We start from the raw sequence: 21,788 nt of genomic DNA, 5'->3' as shown, positions 1-21,788 counted from the left end.
ACTGACTTGCCTAGTTAAATAATAAAACAGTCTCTTTTGCACATCTTTATCAAGGTTGCCAATATAGTGCACATAGGGACTAGTAGAATAGGGTGCAAGGAGGAAACCTGGGAGCCATTGTTATCCATCCCACTTCCCCCAGGAAATATGAAACATCAAAGCATTCTGGAGCACTTCTCTACCTCTCTCTATCCCTCCCTCCCACCTACATATGCACCCACCCTGCCTCCCTCTCTCTATTTCCCTCTCTCCCTCTATCCCCCCTCCCACCTACATATGCACCCACCCTGCCTCTCTCTATTTCCCTCTCTCCCTCCTCTCACTCTCTTTCACTCTCTCTCTCTCTCTCCCTCCATCCATCCCTCCCCTCCCCTCCCCTCCCCTCCCCTCCCCTCCCCTCCCCTCCCCTCCTTCCCTGCAGCCCTCCCTTACTCTCTATCAGTATGTTTACGTTGAACTTTCTCATAGGGCCACGCTCATTAATGGCTTCCCATGAGTCGGTTGATTCCCTTGCCTGTGTGTGGGCCCTTAGCTCTGTGTTAAAATGTCCATAGCAGCACTTAGTGATGTGTCCGCTTGTACAGAGCGTCATCACACAGTATCTTAGGATGCATCCCAAATGGCATCCTATTCCATATGTTATATAGTGCACTTATGCCATTTAGGACGCAAGCCAGTATCTTACATACAGAGATCCCCCTTTACAATGCCTGGCATAAGAAATAGCACTGAAACCATTTCCAGACGTGTCTTCTCCAAATGACTGTTCCTAATAAAACAGTATCCAGCTGGGGAAATGATTGTCCTGTGTTTAACATGCATGCCAAGGAACTGTAGACTTAGGAACCCCATCAATGCACTGGAATTGATGAAAACGGTCCAAATGTCATGTTTCAGGAGCTGCTGACCTGCTGTGAGGAGGGGAAGGGGGAGATTAAGGACGGCCTGGAGGTGATGCTTAGTGTCCCCAAGAGGGCCAACGACGCCATGCACGTTGCCATGTTGGAAGGTACAGCAGGAGGGAGGCCTGTGTGCTTGCATTCTATTTAACACGTCTCCAATTCTCTTAGAAAGGGTGTTCCTTAACACTATCTAGTAGGCAAGTATAGAGCTGTAAGGTTGTTGTTTCTCTGTCAGCGTTGGGGACAATTGGAATTGAAGTCTGACAATTCCAATTGCCGAAATTTCAAATTCCATAATTGCCAAAAAATATTGCTTCTCCTCTCCTCGCCTCTCCTCTCCTTGTCTCTTTCAATGACTAAATTGAATTTCTTACTTGACTTCAAGTCAAATTGGCCCCAACTCTGCAGTCCGTAGTGTGTTGCTGTATTTAAAGAGCCATGTGATCTCCGACAGGTTTCGATGAGAATCTGGACGTGCAGGGAGAGCTGTTCATCCAGGACACGTTCCAGGTGTGGGATCCCAAGTCTCTGATCCGGAAGGGCCGGGATCGCCATCTCTTCCTGTTCGAGATCTCCCTGGTGTTCAGCAAGGAGATCAAGGACTCGGCCGGCCGCACCAAATATGCCTTCAAGAACAAACTGCTGGTAGGACTGGACTCCTTTCCTGGACCCTTTTTCTCCTTTCCTTGTCCTTCTTTTCTGTCTTCTCCTCTTCTTTTCTCTCCTCTCCTCGCCTATTCTTGTCTCTTTTCTCCTCTCCTCTTTTCTCCTCACCTCTTTTCTCCTCTTTTCTCCTCTTCTCCTCTCCTCGCCTCTTCTCCTCTCCTCTCCTCTTTTCTGCTCTTTTCTCCTCTCCACGCCTCTTTTCTCCTCTCCTCGCCTCTTTTCTCCTCTTTTCTCCTCTCCTCGCCTCTTTTCTCCTCTCCTCGCCTCTTTTCTCCTCTTATCTCCTCTCCTCGCCTCTTTTCTCCTCTCCTCACCTCTTTTCTCCTCTCCTCACCTCTTTTCTCCTCTTTTCTCCTTTCCTCGCCTCTTTTCTCCTCTCCTCGCCTATTTTCTCCTCTTTTCTCCTCTCCTCGCCTCTTTTCTCCTCTCCTCGCCTCTTTTCTCCTCTCCTCTTTTCTCCTCTCCTTGTCTCTTTCGTCCTCTCCCCTCCTCTCCTACCTGCTCTACAGCTAAAGTTCAAGTCAGAGGTCCCTTTGAAAGGAATGAAGCTGCACTTGACTCACTCTGAGGAATGAGACTGGTCACGTATAGTCATTTGGAGTTGCAGCTTTTCAAGGGCATTTTCACAAGACAGTGCTGGTGTTTTCATGTAGATATTGTGTCATCCAGCTGGCCAAGCTGTGAACCTAATAATACTATCACGATGTGATGCCTTGCATGTGTCCTGGGGAGTCCTGGTGAGTTGGATCAGAAAGGCAGGTGCTTTTAACCAGTGGAGATGTTTGATCCACACTGTGGGCCAAGAGGTTAGCCAACCCATTCCCTTTGATCTGCATCCAGCCTTGGATGAGATGTAAAGCCCCCATCGTGTGCGCGTGCCTGTGTGCCTGTGCGCGTGCCCGCCTGCACGTGCGCCTGCGTTGGATGAGTGCGCAGAGTATTTATGCTATTGTGGGCTGCGATTCGTACGACGCTCAAATGTAGATATTCTTGCCGCCTTATTTCAATAATGTCACTCTCAATTGAGTGCCTGCTAAATGACTAAGATGTAGATTGTAAGCAGGACTGGACTACAGTATATGTGTTAATTGCCCGCTTGTGTAATAGGCTACAGTATTTCAGGGTGTTTTTAGAGGAAGCTGTGGAGGGAGAACACAAAGAGGCAGGTGTTGAATACATGAAACCCCGAGCAGATGGAGTGGTCTCAGTCCTGAATTAAAGCATGAATTATGAATGCATATGTGCGTGTCCAATAGCAGCTGTTCCAGGTTGCTTCCCACATGGCACCCTATTTGCCTTTATAGAGATAGCTCTATGGGCCATGGTCATAATTAGTGCACTATATAGGGAATAGGGTGCCATTTGGGACACGCAACCAGCCAGGACCCAAGGACTACAGTCCACAGGGACAAAGAGGAAAGTTGGATGGGATTTACTATGACCGTATCTTAATGTACCTCTTAAATGCCATGTCCTTATCATAAAGGGAACGTTGCTATTAGGGGGTTTTAAATGATATTCAATGGTATACTGAACACACGATTTGGGATGCTCCAATTCATAACAAGCATTTGAAAACAGTGTTTAAGAACTTGTTGTTCTCCATCTCCAGACATCAGAACTGGGCGTGACAGAGCACATTGAAGGGGACCCCTGTAAGTTTGCCCTGTGGGCTGGAAGGACCCCCTCATCTGACAACAAGACTGTCCTCAAGGTACGTCCACAAAGGCATCTACTGATTCCTAAAGATAGTTTAGGGCAGCTTTCCCTTTTAGATCATAATGAATATGATTATACGAACAGGGGGGACCTGATCCTAGATCAGCACTCCTACTCTGAGACGCTTTGTGAATACGGGGCCCAGGTCTCTTAAAGCTGCCTTCTACTGATCTTCAAGATTTTTCAGGACATTGAGGGCCATTAAAGGCGACATATAATATAGTCTGCCTAAGGACTAGGCCTGTAAGGGCCATGCCTTGCAGAAGGCATCATTTACACAGCAACATCTTCAGGGTTACAGTGCAGTTTTTCTCCTTTATACGCCAACACCTTCTCGTGAACTTCAAGTGACAGAGGCCAGAGGATCCAAAAAGTTCAATGTGATGTGGTGTGTCTCACTCTCCTCCCCAGGCGTCCAGCATTGAAGCAAAGCAGGAATGGATCAAGAACATCCGGGAGGTGATCCAGGAGAGGATCATCCACCTCAAGGGGGCGCTGAAGGAGCCCATCCACATGCCCAAAACCCCTGCCAAGCCACGCAACAACAGCAAAAGGTGAGCAGGCCCATCACTCTGCCATGGCAGGCACCCACATAAGCAACACCTGGAAGAATAAACAATAATCAAATAAACAGTAACCATATTTGATAGATCAGTATGGCTCATTATATTTGATTTGGGCCATCTTTTAAATTCGGATGGCTAAAGATACGATACACATCCCCTTCAACAAACAAACATCAAGACAGACAGTGATGACACATCCCTTTTAACTCTCTCTCTCTCTCTGTGTGTGTGTGTGTGTGTGTGTGTGTGTGTGTGTGTGTGTGTGTGTGTGTGTGTGTGTGTGTGTGTGTGTGTGTGTGTGTGTGTGTGTGTGTGTGTGTGTGTGTGTGTGTCCGTCCAGGGATGCTGGTGAGGATGTCGACAGCCAGGGTGACGGCAGCAGTCAGCCAGACACCGTCTCCATCGCTTCCAGGACCTCCCAGAACACTGTGGACAGTGATAAGGTAGGAGGACGTCCGGAACATCTCTTCTATTCCCAATATGGCTACACAAGATATTACCATCACACATATTTCACAATTGTGGGATGTGTATTGCATCAAACAAACAAAAAGTTACAGTAATATCGGTCACCTACAGTGCCTTCAGAAAGTATTCACACTCTGACGTTTTCCACATTTTGGAAAATTATTGACTCAGGGTTGTGAATACAAATGTATTTAATTTTCAGTACATTTGCAAAAATGTCTAAACATGTTTTCACTTTTTTTTTTTATGGGGTATTGTGTGTAGAATTTTGAATTCAGGCTATAACACAACAAAATGTGTTATAAGTCAAGGGGTTTGAATACTTTCTAACGGCACTGTGCATTGCAGACATTGCATTACATAAACCAATGGTGGCGTGCTTCGACTGCACAGACGGGAATACAATTTCTAAATCATGTGATGCGGTTAGCTGATATGTTAAACACTTAGCGTAGCATCATGACACCTGGCATGCATTTGCAATGTGGTCAGTCTGGCCAATTGACTCCTCCCTAGCTCTGCCCCCTGTAGGTCACATGATGGAGAGGTGATTTACAAACAGGGTTTCCCTGGCCTCTCTTATGTTCGCAGCAGGGGCTGTGGCCTGGTATTAGAGATTAGGCTCCCCATGTAGATGCTACTAGGTTAGACAACAATCATGTGAAGCTATGAAAAGGGTGTTAAGGTTTTGTGCAGGCATGTGCCCTCACTCAGCATATGAAGGACCATATGAAATCAAAGTAAGGCTCATTTCAAACTATTTTGCAGCTAAATGGTTTCTCTTGAGCTAGAAGACACTGTATTGTTGGAGTGGGAGTAGCCAGCAAATCTGATGCCTTACGCTTGCTAACAGAAGCACTACAGGGTCGGACAGGCCATTTGCTTCAATTAAGACGCTGCGGAGCTGGCGCGAGATATGACTTGGAAAATATACATCAATCCAGGGATGGGAAATGTGTTGTACACCATATTGTCCTTTTATCCCAACTGTTAGTGATGTTACGTTTGATACCGGAGCTTCAAGGCATGAGTCGAAATCACTACCTCGAAGCAAGTATGCCGATGCCTGTATCCCTTTGTCAGAAGCTCATGATCAATGACGTCAGAAGCTTCGTTTCGTCCAACATCCACCTGATTTGGTTTGGTAGAAGACAAAAAGTCTATCTATAATAATTTGGCTGTTCTAAATTATTTTGACCAGCAGCTGCCACTAGTGTATGCTGTGTTGAACAAAGCCTTGAGTAATGAACCCATTTCTGACACAATTGACTGGAAAACCTCAATGCCTCAGGAAGCTTATTTTCCCCAGCACTACCGACTGTTACACAGAGAAGATTGAACGACTGGTTTTTAAGTGCCTGTCATTCAATCTTCTCAGTGTCACAGTTGGGATAATGGGACAATTCAGAGTACAGCACATTTCTCATCCCTCGATTGAGGTAAGCTTTCCGAGCCATATCTCACTCCAGCTCCTCTGTCTTAATTTAAACAGTCTTTATGACCCCGTAGTGATATGACCCTGTAGTGCAGCTGAAGGAAAACACAAGGTGTTGAATCAGCTTGCTAGTGTGTGAGTTAAGCTGGGCCACGTTCAGTAGTCAAATGTTCCGGATAGAAATGAAATAAATAGGGCTGACATGATTCCTTGTTCTGTGTATCAAAAAGACATGGTTATTCTACCTCCTATTTCTATCTGAGCGTTCCACAACATTGCACTCTGTTGAACGTGACCCTGATGGGCGTTCTGTTGTGAAGCTGTCTCTGGTTGTGCCTGTTTGTTGTCTTGTCTTTTGGATGGAAGATCTCGCTTTGACCCTCCCCGCGGTCCCTGGTCAAAAGTATCACACTAAATAGGGAATATGTTGCCATTTTGGATGCAAGCCAGAGAGGGAGGCCTGACCAGGTTTTTGTGACGCCCTATGGCCTTTTCACACAGTCCACCCACATGCCATGCTTTGCCCCAGTGCTAAATGTCACTCTGCCACACACAACAGACAGACAAGGCTCTAGAATGGAGTGACATGGCCTTGTTGGGCTGGTGATGAATGGGCCTGATGTGAGGGAAGTTTATGGAACAGCCGTGTGTGTGTGTGTGTTAGTTTGTGTATGTCCTTCCTGGGCTTCTTCTCGTGTGTTTTTTCCATTAACTCTTGCCTAGTTTTTATCTCTGGAACCCAAACACAATTTCTACTCTCCTCTGTTGTTTGTAGCCCTTCCTGACAGTTAGGACTGCTTTTGTCTTGGAGGTTGTCTCAACTGAAGAACAATATTATTTCATTCAGTCTTGAGGTGGGAGTGTTGTCTTGTTGCTCTTCTTGGAAGGCTCAGTGCTGGAGCTCCCTTATAGTTTATTGCAAGACCGATAAGCTAAATTCCGATGTTGCTTATGCTGTTGTGAATAGGTAGGGGAAGGCTGGATAGTACAAATCACAGTTCATAACGCCAAACCTGAACTAATTTGAGCGGCTAAGTATCACTGACTGACTGTCATGAGTTTTTTTTTCTTCTTTTCTCTCTGTTGTTATGTCGCAAGCAGAGCCATGTCAATTCTTCCACAGACTTGGTTTTGAGGTCTTTCCAAGCCCTTCCAATGCCTTCGTCTGATCCAAGCTGAAAGTTTGCCACTCTGCACAGACACATGCAGACTCCTGTCTCGCACCCACTGCTATGGCCCAGTGGCTGTGGCTTCCACTGAGGGAGGATTTGTTTTCACCCTGCATGGAGCTGGAAGAGCTCGTCTGCGATCCAGATGGCACCCTATTCCCTATAGTGCACTACTTTTGTACAGAGCCCTATGGGATTCCCTATGGGCCCTGGTCAAAAGTAGCGCAGTACATAGGGAATAGGCTGACATTTGGGACGCACGCCTAGGCTGCATCCTGGGCTTGTCTTGCTGCCGTCTGTCTCCAACTTGTATTTTTCAGCGGTGTCTACTTTCCCCTGTCGATCCACCCACCCCATGGCTCCATGGAGTATTATAGAGTATTAAGTCCAACAACAACACTTTTTTTTTGTAAATTTTTGGCTTGTAGATTGATACATGATGAAAACAGTTTTCTAAAATGTAACTTATTTTGGGTGTAAAACAGGGGCGTGCTTATTCACGAGGAACAAAATGGAAGCAAATGGGCTGAAACTGTTTTTTGTTTTCCTTTGCGAAACATTTTACTACGGTATGCACTTATGAATATGACCCATAGTTCACAAGGGTTTTTGGCCTCTGTTCCCCATGCTGCACATCTCATGGATGTGTTGCTGTGCTCTGCTCATTCACTAAGACAAGGCTGTATGCCTCTCTCCATTAATAAAAGTTGACCCACCCCTGTCTCACCATATAATGAAGCTATTCTCCCATCGCCACGGCTGCATCCATAAGTCACAAGACGACCCTCACGCTCCTCCGATGGGAGAGGAGGGTTCTCTCTCTATTCTAACGTTCTCTTTCCCTCACTCACACGCTCTCTCTCCATCTTTCCCTCTCTCGCTCTTTCTCTTTTTCTTTCTCTCTACTTTTCTGTCTCTCTCTTTCCCTCTCCCTCCATCTGAAGGCTTTGGGCAAAGTTGGACTTAGCGGTGTCCGTCCCTCCCTCCCTCCCTCAAGCAAGCAAGCAAACACACATGTTCCCTAATACACATACTGTCAGAGTGTAGATCATCACAGCAGCTTGGGATATCCAGTGTTCCACAGGCTTACTATGAGTAGTAGAGACGGGTCATAATAACAAACACTACTGTACAGCCTGCCTGTCTGGCTCAACCAATCAGAAGGCAGAGCTACTTGAACTGAGCTTAACTCACAGCAGCGCAGAGAGAGTGAAAGCAGAGCAAGAGACACCATGCCAAAGTGGATGAGCTTTAAACTTTTCAAGGAGAGCAGTCGCGTAAGTAATAGACCCTAGCTTCTCTACCGAAGTACCTTGGATCTTTTAAAGACCTGTGACGTTTAGAGAAGGTTTTGTCTAGGCTACGGGTCGTTTTGTCTAGGCTACGAGTCCTGCCAGATGTTGTCAGGCACTTGTCTGCTGTGCAATTTTAAATCATACCAAATTAATTAGTTGAATCTATTGATTTAATGTTTAGCCTGATCAGGATCTTTAAGATTGTAATTCTACTGTCTGAATGTATTCAAACTGTCCAAACTGTCCAAACTGTACATTACAGGTATGTATAGCTTCTCCACATATTCACCATAATAGAGAAAATGTATATCTCGCCACATAGGCATATCATTCATGGGAATCATATTGGAGTCACATGAAATGTGTTAATGTGGCTAACATCAGATGGTTGTAATGTTATGCCGGAGCACTGAGAAGAAGCACATTGCTGTGTTGAAAGGGAGTTCCCTCCCTCATGTCCCAGCAGTAGAGCAGATTAATGGTTAAACTGTGAGGGTTGGCTGGGCCAGTCGACAAAGGAAGCAGGCTATTAAAACTGCCTCAATGAGACCGTACTTACTGACTCACTGTGCAGTTCTGAACATAGAATTATGGATATTGGCAGCCTAGCAACATGACAAAAAAACATCCATCTTGGTCAGGAAAAGTTTAATTCTAGAAACTGATCAAAATGTTGAATTATAGGATATGTTTGGCTCTGGCTAAAGACATGGTTGCAGTAGATTAACCCTATAGTGGCTTGTCTTGTCTACTGTTTGACTGAGTGTATGCGTAGACCTGGGTTCAAATACTTTAAAAAATCATTTCAAATCCTGTATCTGTGCTTGATTAAGCTTGCCTGTTGCAATGGAACCGATTGAAAAGTTCCCTAGTGTAAACCCTGCACACCTGGCATTCCAGGCAGGCTAAAGCAAACGCTCCAGATTTGAAATAGCATTTTAACCCAGGTCTGTGTTCGTATAGTCTAAGAGAATGAGGATGGAGGCTGTGTTGAGATGAGTATGCAGCAGACGGGTATGTCTTTGACTGAAACACAAGGCAGGCTCGTCTGGCATTCAAAATTAGGTCATACTATGGCCCGCGAGTGATTTAATGTACTGTACACCAGGGATAGGTATCTAGATTCAGCCGCAGGCCATTGTTTGATTTATTTATTTATAGTATTTTTTACCCCGTTTTCTCCCCAATTTTGTGATGGACTCGGGAGAGGCGAAGGTCGAGAGCCATGCGTCGTCTGAAAAACACGACCCTGCCAAGCCGCATTGCTTCTTGACACACTGCTCGCTTAACCCGGAAGCCAGCCGCACCAATGTGTCGGAGGAAACACCGTCCAACTGGCGACTATGTCAGCGTGCATGCGCCCAGCCCACCACAGGAGTCGCTAGAGTGCAATGGGACAAGGACATCCCGGCCCGGCCAAACCCTTCCCTAACTCGGACGACGCTGGGCCAACACAGCCCGGGATCGAACCAGGATCTGTAGTGACGCCACTAGCAATGCGATGCAGTGCCTTAGACCGCTGCGCCACTTGGGAAGCCGCACCGCATGCCGATTTTTGACGTCGTGGATGGTCGGGGGACCAGAACAACTAAGCCCAAAAAGAGATTGTATTTTAAAATAACAATAATTTCATGCCTTGAAAATAACAATCACAAATGTCAATATTTTGTGGGAGTACTAGGGAATAGTAAACTGGGTGATTTGACAGTATTTTTTATAACTTCCCAGAATGCACCAGGCGGCCCATTGATTACTCATGGGCAACGAACACAATGGGCTTTAATAAGATTCCTGTTGCGTTTACGCACTGAAGGTAGGTGAGGAGTCAAACCAGGAGAGCAGAGATGTCAGTGTAGCGTATATATTTTAATCAGGGCATGTCCAAAAACACGGTACAGTACAATACCCAAAAGCAACGTCCAAGGCAATGGTAACTAACAGTATAAAAACACAACGCACCTTACTAAAATAACCACACGCAAAATACACTGAGAAAAGACTCCACAAGCAACAAGAAAATAATCCCGGACAAACCTAAGCAGGGAAACAGGGGTAAATATACACACAGAAATGAAAGCAAAGGAAAAAAAGGAAACATGGATCGGTGATGGCTAGTAGGCCGGCGACGCTGGCCGGCGCGCACCGCCCGAAGAGGGAGAGGAACGGAAGTCGTGACAATTCTATTGGAGTTTCCCCATCTCCTCAAAAGTATCTCTTGTTGAATCAACAAATCACACCACATACTTTACTTTCTGCTTTGATCCTATGGGTTCATACGCAATGGTCGCCAGTCCACCCACTATACCGTCATTGACTTAAATGCGGATGCCCGTTCTATTCTATTCTATTTCTACGGCAGCACATACAGTGAGGAGAGGAGATATTCTATTCTAACAGTTATTATGGAGTCCGCGTCCTCCACAATTCCATGACCGTCACAGCCCTACTCAACGCTACTAAAAAAGCCTTGACCATCGCATTTACCCCCCCATGTATATTCTTTCTACTCTAATTGTCTGAAGTTCCAATTCAGTTAAGTTAGAATATATTTAGTCTGTCAATTGTACATAATTTGTAGGCTTATGTGTTACATTTGTTCTTCTTGGACTCTCAGCCTTGCTTCTGAATCATAATAAATATGAATCAAAACACCCACGAGGAAAAGCAATCTCCATCACCAAGACTGTGGCCGGTGGCCATCCTAACCAGGGTTGTAATTCGTGAGGCAACAAATGGAAGAAAATGGAATAGGGAAGGACTACCTGAACTTGTCCAATACGAAACTCTTCCATTGCAAAATGTTTTTGTGGTGGTGTGTCCTAATGAATACGACCCCGAGTGAGCATTATTTGACGTGTGTACCTTGAGAGAGGCTCGACCGCATCTCTGGCTGGCCTGGAGATCTCTTAGCAACGGGCCCAGTCTCCCCCCTGGTGGAGGTGACCTGAGACCTGATACCGTGCAGATGGTGTCGAGGGGAGATGAGGGCTGTGTCCCAAATGGCATCCTATTCCCTACACAGAGGGGCTCTGGTCAAAAGTAGTGCACTATATAGGGAATAGGGTGCCATTTGGGACAATACCGAGATGAGACGACACCGGCCACATCTGCTGCTTGCTGCAGCTTAGACCCAACAGCTGCTGACATTTCATGGACAAAACTGTGCTGGGGGACAGAGGGCTCAAGCCATGTCAGCTCCATTGTACCGTAAAGCCTCCATCCACGTCCCAAATTACACCCTATTCAGTGCACTACTTTTGACCAGTTCCCTTAGGAAATAGGGTGCTATTTGCATTCAGAAGACCTTGATTTACTTAACTTTTAGAACTCATTGTCAAAACATTGCACATGGAACATGGAGATGTTGAGCATTGCTCTTATGATTATTTATTGTGAATGTTCGCACTGATTCTTATCATACTATAGAGAAGTTGCTTGGCTTGCAATGACCTCGCTTTGAACAATATTGCAGAATAGTCACTGGCACAGTAGTTGATTATCACAGTTTGATTTGCTGAGTGTTTATCATTCATTCAGCTAATTAACAAATGAAACATGGACGTCACTCGCATTGCTGTGATCATTTGGTGGGTTATAATTATTTATCTGTTTCTCCTCTGTCTTCACCCAAACTCCTATGACTAGGTGACATAATTCAAAAAATGGCAGCTCCTTATTAAGGCCGAAACGTTAGTCATGGATCGGTTCCGCCACAGCCCTGGAAACTCAGACACTTTACAATTTCCTGTTGTAAGACTGGGTTCTCTCTCACCCTCACTCACTCACTCACTCACTGTCTTACTCACTCACTCACTCACTGTCTTACTCACTCACTCACTCACTGTCTTACTCACTCACTCACTGTCTCACTCACTCACTCACTGTCTCACTCACTCATTCACTCACTCACTCACTCACTCACTCACTCACTCACTCACTCACTCACTCACTCACTCACTGTCTCTCTCACTGTCTCACTCACTCACTGTCTCACTCACTCACTGTCTCACTCACTGTCTCACTCACTGTCTCACTCACTGTCTCACTCACTGTCTCACTCTGCATCTCAACACACTGAGCCAAATGTTGTCCTCAGTGGGTTATTTATGGAGATTGAGCGAACATTTAAAGAGTCCTGTATTTATGCTTTTGACTTGGGTCTCAATGTTTTGGGCTTTCCCAAATGGGTTAATGTCTCAAACAAAAGTTGGTTTTATTTGCCATAAAAATGAAGTGGAGTTTAAATATAATGCTTTAACCCCTACTCCTTGGGCCCGTCTCAAATGGCACCCTAATTCCCTATGTAGTGCACTACTTTTGAACAGAGCTGTATGGGCCCTGGTAAAAAGTAGTGCATGAAATAGGGAATATGGTGCCATGTGGGACTCAGCCCTTGTTTTTTGTGACTCTTGAAAACAGAGGGCACACCCTTATTGTTTTGGAAGATTCGTCACTGACACCCACACGGTTCTACCACAGTGTCTTATCCCTGGCTCATAACACGTCGCTATTTTTCCAGGTGGCTTTGCTGGAGAGGTTAAAATAGGAACTGTTGGATGCCATCATGAAGTGTTTGTTTTTATTTAGTCTCTTTTACAATGGCCATGAAAAAGTCTCCCTCAATGTATTTCACATGAATCTGGCCTTGTGTCCTTCTATGTATGCATACTGTGAATCCCCCTTAACTGTCCAGCTCCAATCATATTTTATTATGGTCACCACGATAATTAGGCTGAGTTACTGGCAGTTGTTATTCTACTAATTGGACAGAATTAATCATGTGGAGGTCTGTTGTGCTGCTCGTCAGTATAAAACCATGGGATGTATTAACGAACAAGTATTTATCACTATAGTAACAAGGGATTCTTCTGCAGGCTGTTTGTTTTTGTAAAATTAACTCCTTTGGGGACAGTTTCAATGTAAGACACCACTTAATGAGAGGTCAGTTCACTGATGTTCCGTTGGCTTTGGAACACAGGGAGGTTGTTGTTTTATTTAGGAGAGAGGGTGAAACACAGATCCTGCAGCTAGCTGTCTCCTATAAAATATGTTGAGGGAATCTTATTATTATTGCATTATTCACATGTTGTGAAACACTGATCTTGGGTCTGTTCGTATTTCCCCCACTAATGGTTAAGGTTAGGATTGGTGTGAGAGGACGCTGATCCTAGATCTGTACCCAGGGGAAACTTCAGGCTGGATCCTGTAAGGACAGACACTGAGGTGGTGCTGTGGCCTGCATGGCCTGCCTGCCTGTTGAGAGTAAACATACATGACATACATAGACAGGAAGAGGAGAGGCCCAGGCTGTCTGAGCCCCACTTGCACTCATGAATTTTACAGCTGGGACCAGATGGCCAACCATGCAGCTCGCAGAGTTACCTCTGACCAGATGGCCAACCATGTACGTTGCAGATTTACCTCTGACCAGATGGCCAACCATGTACGTTGCAGATTTACCTCTGACCAGATGGCTAACAATGTACGTTGCAGAGTTACCTCTGACCAGATAGCCATCCAGGAGTTACCTCAGAGTTACCTCTGACCAGATGGCCAACCATGTACGTTGCAGATTTACCTCTGACCAGATGGCCAACCATGTACATTGCAGAGTTACCTCTGCTCTCAGGGCCAATGGGGCAGGGGTAAAGTAAGCCGGGTCCGGTACAGCGTCCCGGTAAAACGTGAGCCTATCACAGTAATTAAAACAAAGCAAAGAGAACTATAGGCAATTGCACCATAGTTTAACATTAGCCTGCTGAAGGTCAGCTGCATGAAAATGACCAAATTGACTTGACACTCCAAATTGCATTGTGGTTCGACGAGAACACAAACATTTTGCCAAGTCGGATATAAGTGGCCGAGAACCAGATGTGCGCTTACAGCAGTGGACTACAAGTGTAGTGGGCCTATATGAGAATCGGCGAAATGTCTTTATGAGTTCAGGTAACCGATGTCTCTTTCCATTCATAAAATTGCGGGTGCACAGTGCGCTGTTTGGATGCTGTAATTATTTAGTGAGTGGACGAACATGCGCGGGTAGCCAACAGGAGCGCTTTTTGAAGTGATCGTTTGACAATCGGATGAAAACATCAAGACTGGTTGTGTTTATGCCATGTTAAAAATGTAATACATGATGAAAGTTCCATGGCAAACCTTTACTGGGCCGTCAGAGATCATATTAAATAAATAGGGATTCTATATCTATATATATATATATATGAGACCCATAAAAAAATGTAGTAGGTCCCGTATCGGTAAGAAATCAAATCTACTTCCACCCCTGGGGAGTAGGGTAGAGATGTTGATCCTGGGTCAGTTTTGCATTTCCCAACTCATTAGGTTAAGGTTAGAAACTGATCCTAGATCTCTACCTATGGTCAACTTTGACCCAGAGCTTTCTGTTGACTCTGTGAACTCTGTCCTATTATGCACAGGGTGTGAACTGTTGATGATGGTAGCGTTCGGACATGACTCATTCCTCTTATCAATGCTGTGGGCATATTAGTCAGCCTATTGAGCTGAGAGGTGTGTATTAGATTCTGCAGTCAGGCAGATATACCACTGAACTCTGCGGGCCGGTTTCCCGGAAACAAATTAAGCCTCTTCCTGGACTAAAACCCTATTTCAATAAAGAATTTACATTGAGCATGGCAATGTGTTTGTTGTTGTTGTTATAGACAATGTAATAGACTAAGCGTTTTGCCCTCGAAAACAGTCTTGTTTGCCATGTCCATGTAACTTAACTGGGGCTTACAGTGACAATTCTAATAATAGTGAGCTCTTTAATGAAGCACATGTTTTGGCTCAGTGATCCTCAGTGGTCAGAAATGGGGGGGACAATGTAGCGAGTGATGCATAGCCTGATGATGCTTCCAGAAAGCTCTGGGTGGTCTGTCTTGATATACAGTGAGTTCCGAAAGTATTGGGACAATTACACATTTATTGTTGTTTTGGCTCTGTACTCCAGCATTTTGTATTTGAAATGATACGAGTGCAGACTGTCAGCTGTAGTTTGAAGGCATTTTCATCCATATCAGGTGAATGGTCCCCCCCATTTTAGGGGACCAAAAGTATTGGGACAAATTCACTTGGGTATTAAAGTAGTAAAAAGTTTAGTATTTGGTCCGTCGATCTTCCTCATTCATCATTATTCACGATTCATTCAGGATTATCCATAATAATGTAGAAGAGTCTAGAATATATTCTTATTTGCATTAAAGGTGACTTCAAAATAACACTATTTTCCATTCATTTCTTTTGGGCACAAAATAATCTGAAACGCAACCAAAACTAACAGAATATGCGTCCAACAAGTTTGTCGAGTCACAAGTTTGATGTAGTCATTTGTGTGCTATGGACATGGGAGCAGAGTAGAGCGTCTGAGCAGATGAGGAAGTGTTGAGTCGACTGTAAGTGACAGCCCGAGGATTGATCCTATCCTATTTTCATTTCCCAAGGTGCAAGGTGGGAGATTTACTGACTTCCAATTGGCTCCTAGCTTGATGATGATTGTGAAACCAGAGATAATCTTCCTCAGCCAGAGAACATGAATAATCATAGAGGACTGGGGATTTCCTCATAACTGGGAGCCTGCAGTCATTTATGACTCTCATCGATCAAACCGGTATAGTGCCACAACCGCTCCCTCGTGTAGAGTTCCCATAGGCATGCGTACCAAATGGCACCCTATTCCCTATATAGTGCACTACTTTTGGCCCTGGTCAAACGGGGTCGCTATTTTTGAGACTCAGCCATAATCACCAGACGACTATGAGATATAGTCTGTATGCGTCCGTTTATTACCACACTTCACTAACATAGTCATATAATACCATCCAGTTGAGTCATTTAGTGGGTGTAAATATGAGCAGGTTGAATCTTGCCTTGAAGGCTGAACTGAGCGATTTCCACTAGATGTGCCAGCTGCAAAGTCAATCATGAACTATATTGTAAACATTTATGAAAACTAAAATGTGCTTTTTGGTCTTACTTTAAGGTTAGGTTTAGGCATTAAGGTTAGATTTAAAGTCTGATTTTAAGACTTTGACTGTGCCAGCTAGTGATCCCTCTGCAGAGCTGCCTCCAGAACAAGATTTGTGACAAACACGGCTAACCTGCTATAAATATGACGGCATGACTTCTCTTTCTAGAAACTAAGCTGATCTCTGATACTGATAATGAGTTCATGACCAGGTCAACTGTGTTGAACTGATACACTCTCCTACATATTTATTTGGACAGAGAAGCTCAAATATTTAATTTGGCGTGTTACTCCAGCATTTTGGATTTGAGATCAAATGTTTTATGAGGTGACAGTACAGAATGTCACCTTTTATTTGACGTTATTATTGTACATATCTGTTTTGCCGTTTTATCGTAGAAATGAAATCACTTTATGTATCTAGTCCCCCCACTTGAAGGTATAAGTATTTGGACAAGTTCACTTACAGTGTATATTGTCAAAGGTTTAGTATTTGGTCCCATATTCCTAATATTAAATGACTACATCAAGCTTGTGACTCTACACATTTGTTGGATGCATTTTCAATTTGTTTTGGTTGTGTTTCTGCTATGTTGTATAAATGAATGGTAAGTAATGTATCGTATCATTTTGGAGTCACTTTTATTGTAAAGAAGAATGGAATATATTTCTGAACACTACATTATAGTGGATGCTATCATGATTACGGATAATCATTAATGAATTGTGAATAATGATGAGTTAGAAAGTTAGAGGATTAAATGATCTTTGTGCATCTAACTTCCTCACTCATCATTGTTCACGATTCATTCATAAATATCTGTAATCAATTATCATAAGCTGTCCCACATGACACCCTATTCCCTGCAAAGCTCACAGCTCAGGTCCCAGTGTAGGTCAAGCAGGTAGCCTAGTGGTTAGTGTTGGGCCAGTAACCGAAAGGTTGCTGGATCGAATCCCCGAGCTGACAAGGTGACAAAGGAAAATCTGTCGTTCTGCCCCTGAACAAGGCACTTAACCCACTGTTCCCCTTGTTTTAAAGACTATATAACTCACTGTTCTCTCTCTCTCTCTCTCTCTCAGCTCTCCGGGGGCTGTGAGTTGACTGTGGTGTTGCAGGACTTCACAGCAGGTTGTTCCAGCGAGCTCAGCCTTCAGACGGGTCAGACGGTGGAGTTGCTGGAGAGGCCCAGTGACCGCCCCGGCTGGTGTCTGGTGCGGACCACCGACCGTAGCCCCCCTCAGGAGGGCCTGGTGCCCAGCTCGGCCCTCTGTATCTCCCACTCCCGCAGCAGCGTGGAGATGGAGTGCTTCTTCCCCACAGGGAAAGGTAAGGGCATCAAACATTTTACAGTTGAATAAAGGACAGATTTACTAGTAGATCTTTATAGAATGAAGGTGACATTTGGTCAACAAAATGTGATGGCTTTGTTCAATAGAACGAAATCTTACAATTGTCTTGGTCCTCTGTTGTTTTTGTTTGGCAGCATGGTAATGTCACTTCTTTGTATCTCTCATTCAATGTCAGAGCTGTGGAAAGATTTGATATGAATAAACCCGCAGCAAATGTTTACCATTGTTTCACCTGCTACGGGCACTGCTGGATTTTCCAGAACTTGGAAGCATTTTGTTCCCAGACAACTCAACATTTCTTAGTCCTACCTGTAGAGGGAGGTGTTGGTTGTCACTAGGATTCGAGGCAGGTTGGCCATTTGACAGCTAGGGGAACATTTTGCCTCTGAGGAACCCTTGACATTTTACCTCGGTACAATATCCGTCTCCACTTACGTCACTCAGAAATGTTTTAGGTATAATGATGGCAATTCTCTCAAACGGTTTTCACTTCAACATGCTGCTCACACTCTGTGATAGTAGCTAATGCCTCTCTGCTTTCCAGGACAAACGTAAAAGAGGTTCAGTTACGACTGTCATGGAGGTTCTCTCTAGCGTGGTCTAATGTTGTGTATATGGAATTGTAATTAGATTTTGATGTAGTGTTGAAAGGGGGTCGTTTTGACACTTGTCCTGTAACTTTAATTTACGTAGAGGTATCCATTGTCCGAATGAAACTTTTGTGTCAAACAGAGAGAGAGCGCACCACAGAAGTTTATAGAGTTGAACTTAGGGGTCACTATGTGTCACATTTAGCCCAACAATGAGCACCATTATGCTCTTTCGAACACAGCCCATCCATAGCAACTTAACAAAGGAGCACAGTGGTTGCCGTAGGGATTTCTTCTAGTTATAAAATTTCTACTTGTCACATGCTTCGTAAACAACAGGTGTAAGTGAAATGCTTACTTACGGGTCCTTTTCCAACAATGCAGAGTTAAAGATCTAGAAGTTGCCCTAATGCCGATTGAGTCCGCTTTTTTAAAAACATTTGTAACAGAGACGGTGTGTTTTCTAGGAGTCCATGTTGTGAAATGACTGGCTATTGTTAGCCGCCTCAGTGGGTATCTGACGAACCTCTTGTTATTGTCCATAGGACATTCCTTTGTCACCTGTCCCGAATTTCATTTGTTTTGCTGATTTGGACCTAAAACATCCCTTGTTCCTATTCTGAGATGCTGTGGACACCCTTGCTTCCTGTGCTTCTGTGAAAAGGGATTATTTTTGGAATATAGTTTATGGTAGTGTTGGTTGATTGAGTAGCACAGTGATACCACAAGGCTTAAGATAATAAAGTTTGCTGAGCACTGTTAGGTTCTTCATATCCATTACATCCAAGTTAGTCATTTTGCATGTACAGTGCCTTCCGAAAGTATTCACACCCCTTGACATTTTCCACATTTTGTTCCGTTACAGCCTTAATTCAAATTGGATTAAACATATTTATTTTCAAACCCATCTGCACACAATACCCCATCATTTTGGTCATTTGTTTTTTTATTAAGGATCCCCATTAGCTGTTGCAAAAGCAGCAGCTACTCTTCCTGGGGTTGACATGAAACATGACATATTACAAAACATTAATAGACAAGCTCTAGGACAGAACTACATATTTTTTTTTTAAAGGCACACGTAGCCTACATATCAATGCATACACACGCTATCTAGGTCAAATAGGGGAGAGGCGTTGTGCCGTGAGGTGTTGCTTTATCTGTTTCTTGAAACCAGGTTTGCTGTTCATTCGAGCAATATGAGATGGAACGGAGTTCCGTGCAATAATGGCTTTATATAATACTGTACGTTTTCTTGAATTTGTTCTGGATTTGGGGACTGTGATAAGACCCCTGTTGGCATGTCTGGTGGGGTACGTGTGTGTGTCAGTCCTGTGTTTAAGTCAAATCAAATGTATGTATATAGCCCTTCGTACATCAGCTGATATCTCAAAGTGCTGTACAGAAACCCAGCCTAAAACCCCAAACAGCAAGCAATGCAGGTGTAGAAGCACGGTGGCTAGGAAAAACTCCCTAGAAAGGCCAAAACCTAGGAAGAAACCTAGAGAGGAACCAGGCTATGTGGGGTGGCCAGTCCTCTTCTGGCTGTGCCGGATGGAGATTATAACAGAACATGGCCAAGATGTTCAAATGTTCATAAATGACCAGCATGGTCGTATAATAATAAGGCAGAATAGTTTAAACTGGAGCAGCAGCACGGTCAGATGGACTGGGGACAGCAAGGAGTCATCATGTCAGGTAGTCCTGGGGCATGGTCCTAGGGCTCAGGGCCTCCGAGAGAGAGAAAAAAAGAGAGAAGGAGCGAATTAGAGAACGCACACTTAGATTCACACAGGACACCGAATAGGACAGGAGAAGTACTCCAGATATAACAAACTGACCCTAGCCCCCCGACACATAAACTACTGCAGCATAAATACTGGAGGCTGAGACAGGAGGGGTCAGGAGACACTGTGGACCCATCCGAGGACACCCCCGGAAGGGCCAAACAGGAAGGATATAACCCCACCCACTTTGCCAAAGCACAGCCCCCACACCACTAGAGGGATATCTTCAACCACCAACTTACCATCCTGAGAAAGGGCCGAGTATAGCCCACAAAGATCTCCGCCATGGCACAACCCAAGGGGGGGCGCCAACCCAGACAGGATGACCACATCAGTGAATCAACCCACTCAGGTGACGCACCCCTTCCAGGGATGGCATGAGAGAGCCCCAGTAAGCCAGTGACTCAGCCCCTGTAATAGGGTTAGAGGCAGAGAAGGCAGAGACAGCAAGGGCAGTTCGTTGCTCCAGAGCCTTTCCGTTCACCTTCCCACTCCTGGGCCAGACTACACTCAATCATATAAGTTGACTATGCAAGCAATTTGGGACTTTCAACACATTAATGTTTCTTATTAAAATAAGTGATGCAGTCAGTCTCTCCTCAACTCTTAGCCAAGAGAGACTGGCATGCATAGTATTTATATCAGCCCTCTGATTACAATGAAAAGCAAGACATGCCGCTCTGTTCTCAGCCAACTGCAGCTTAAAACCTCTTGGATCTACCCATCCCGGATCCGGGAGAATTGTCATCAACTGACACTAATTACTATAACGCAACAGACATAAATATTCATGAAATCATGAAATCACAAGTGAAATATATTGAAACACAGTTTAGCCTTTTGTTAATCACCCTGTCATCTCAGATTTTGAAATTATGCTTTACAGCCAAAGCAAGACAAGCATTTGTGTAAGTTTATCGATAGCCTAGTATAGCATTATGCCTAGCTAGCAGCAGGCAACCTGGTCACAAAAATCAGAAAAGCAATCCAATTAAATCGTTTACCTTTGAGCTTTAAATGTTTTCACTCACGATACTCCCAGTTAGATAGCAAATGTTCCTTTTTTCCCAAAATATTATTTTTGTAGCCGAAATAACTCCGTTAGTTCTTCACGTTTGGCTGAGAATTCGACCGGAAATTGCGGTCACGACAACCCCGAAAAATATTCCAAATTAGCTCCATAATTTCGACAGAAACATGGCAAACGTTGTTTATAATCAATCCTCAAGGTTTTTTTCAAATATCTATTCGATAATATATCAACTGGGACAGGTGGCTTCTTAGTCGGAAAGAGAGAAACAATGGCCGCATTTGTCTTTTACGCACAAAGCACTCTGAGAGCCTCCAGCTGACCACTGACGCAATGTTGACGTTCAGGCTCATTTTTCAAAATAAAAGCCTGAAACTATGTATTGTGACGCTAGACACATTAGGGATGCCATAGAAAAAGGAATCTGATTAATATCTCATTCACTGCTCAATAGGGACGCAGAGCTTTCTAAATAAGAGTCCCTTTCTGATTGGATTTTTCTCAGGCTTTCGCCTGCAATATCAGTTCTGTTATACTCACAGACAATATTTTTACAGTTTTGGAAACTTTAGAGTGTTTTCTATCCTAAGCTGTCAATTATATGCATATTCTAGCATCTTGTCCTGACAAAATAGCCCATTTACTTTGGGAATGTTATTTTTCCAAAAATGAAAATAGTGCCCCCTAGATTCAACAGGTTATAACTAGGTATTTCCTTGCAGCACTTGACCACACGACTGGACAATAATCAAGATAAGACAAAACTAGAGCCTGTAGGGCTTGCTTTTTGAAGTGTGGTGTCAAAAAAGCAGAGCATCTCTTTA

At 44.2% G+C, this 21,788-nt stretch overlaps 1 protein-coding gene across 10 annotated transcripts in view; it reads left to right on the top strand.

The window, feature by feature from the left end:
* The window catches only part of LOC109871166 (kalirin), a 283,783-nt gene that overhangs the window by 199,367 nt on the left and 62,628 nt on the right, over positions 1-21,788 (top strand). For 8 of the 10 annotated variants that reach the window (XM_031805738.1, XM_031805729.1, XM_031805727.1 and 5 more), the window contains exons 29-34: positions 898-1,009; positions 1,357-1,547; positions 3,181-3,282; positions 3,699-3,841; positions 4,194-4,296; positions 17,288-17,534. In XM_031805738.1, the coding sequence (XP_031661598.1) occupies positions 898-1,009; positions 1,357-1,547; positions 3,181-3,282; positions 3,699-3,841; positions 4,194-4,296; positions 17,288-17,534 (898 nt within the window). Of the gene's footprint in view, positions 1-897; positions 1,010-1,356; positions 1,548-3,180; positions 3,283-3,698; positions 3,842-4,193; positions 4,297-4,909; positions 5,062-17,287; positions 17,535-21,788 lie in introns of those variants that run through there. The other 2 variants (XM_031805736.1, XM_031805737.1) reach the window with 2 other exon arrangements.

Source organism: Oncorhynchus kisutch, linkage group LG26 (assembly GCF_002021735.2).
Source record: "Oncorhynchus kisutch isolate 150728-3 linkage group LG26, Okis_V2, whole genome shotgun sequence".
Taxonomy (NCBI): domain Eukaryota; kingdom Metazoa; phylum Chordata; class Actinopteri; order Salmoniformes; family Salmonidae; genus Oncorhynchus; species Oncorhynchus kisutch.
This window is presented reverse-complemented; position numbering and strand designations above follow the sequence as displayed.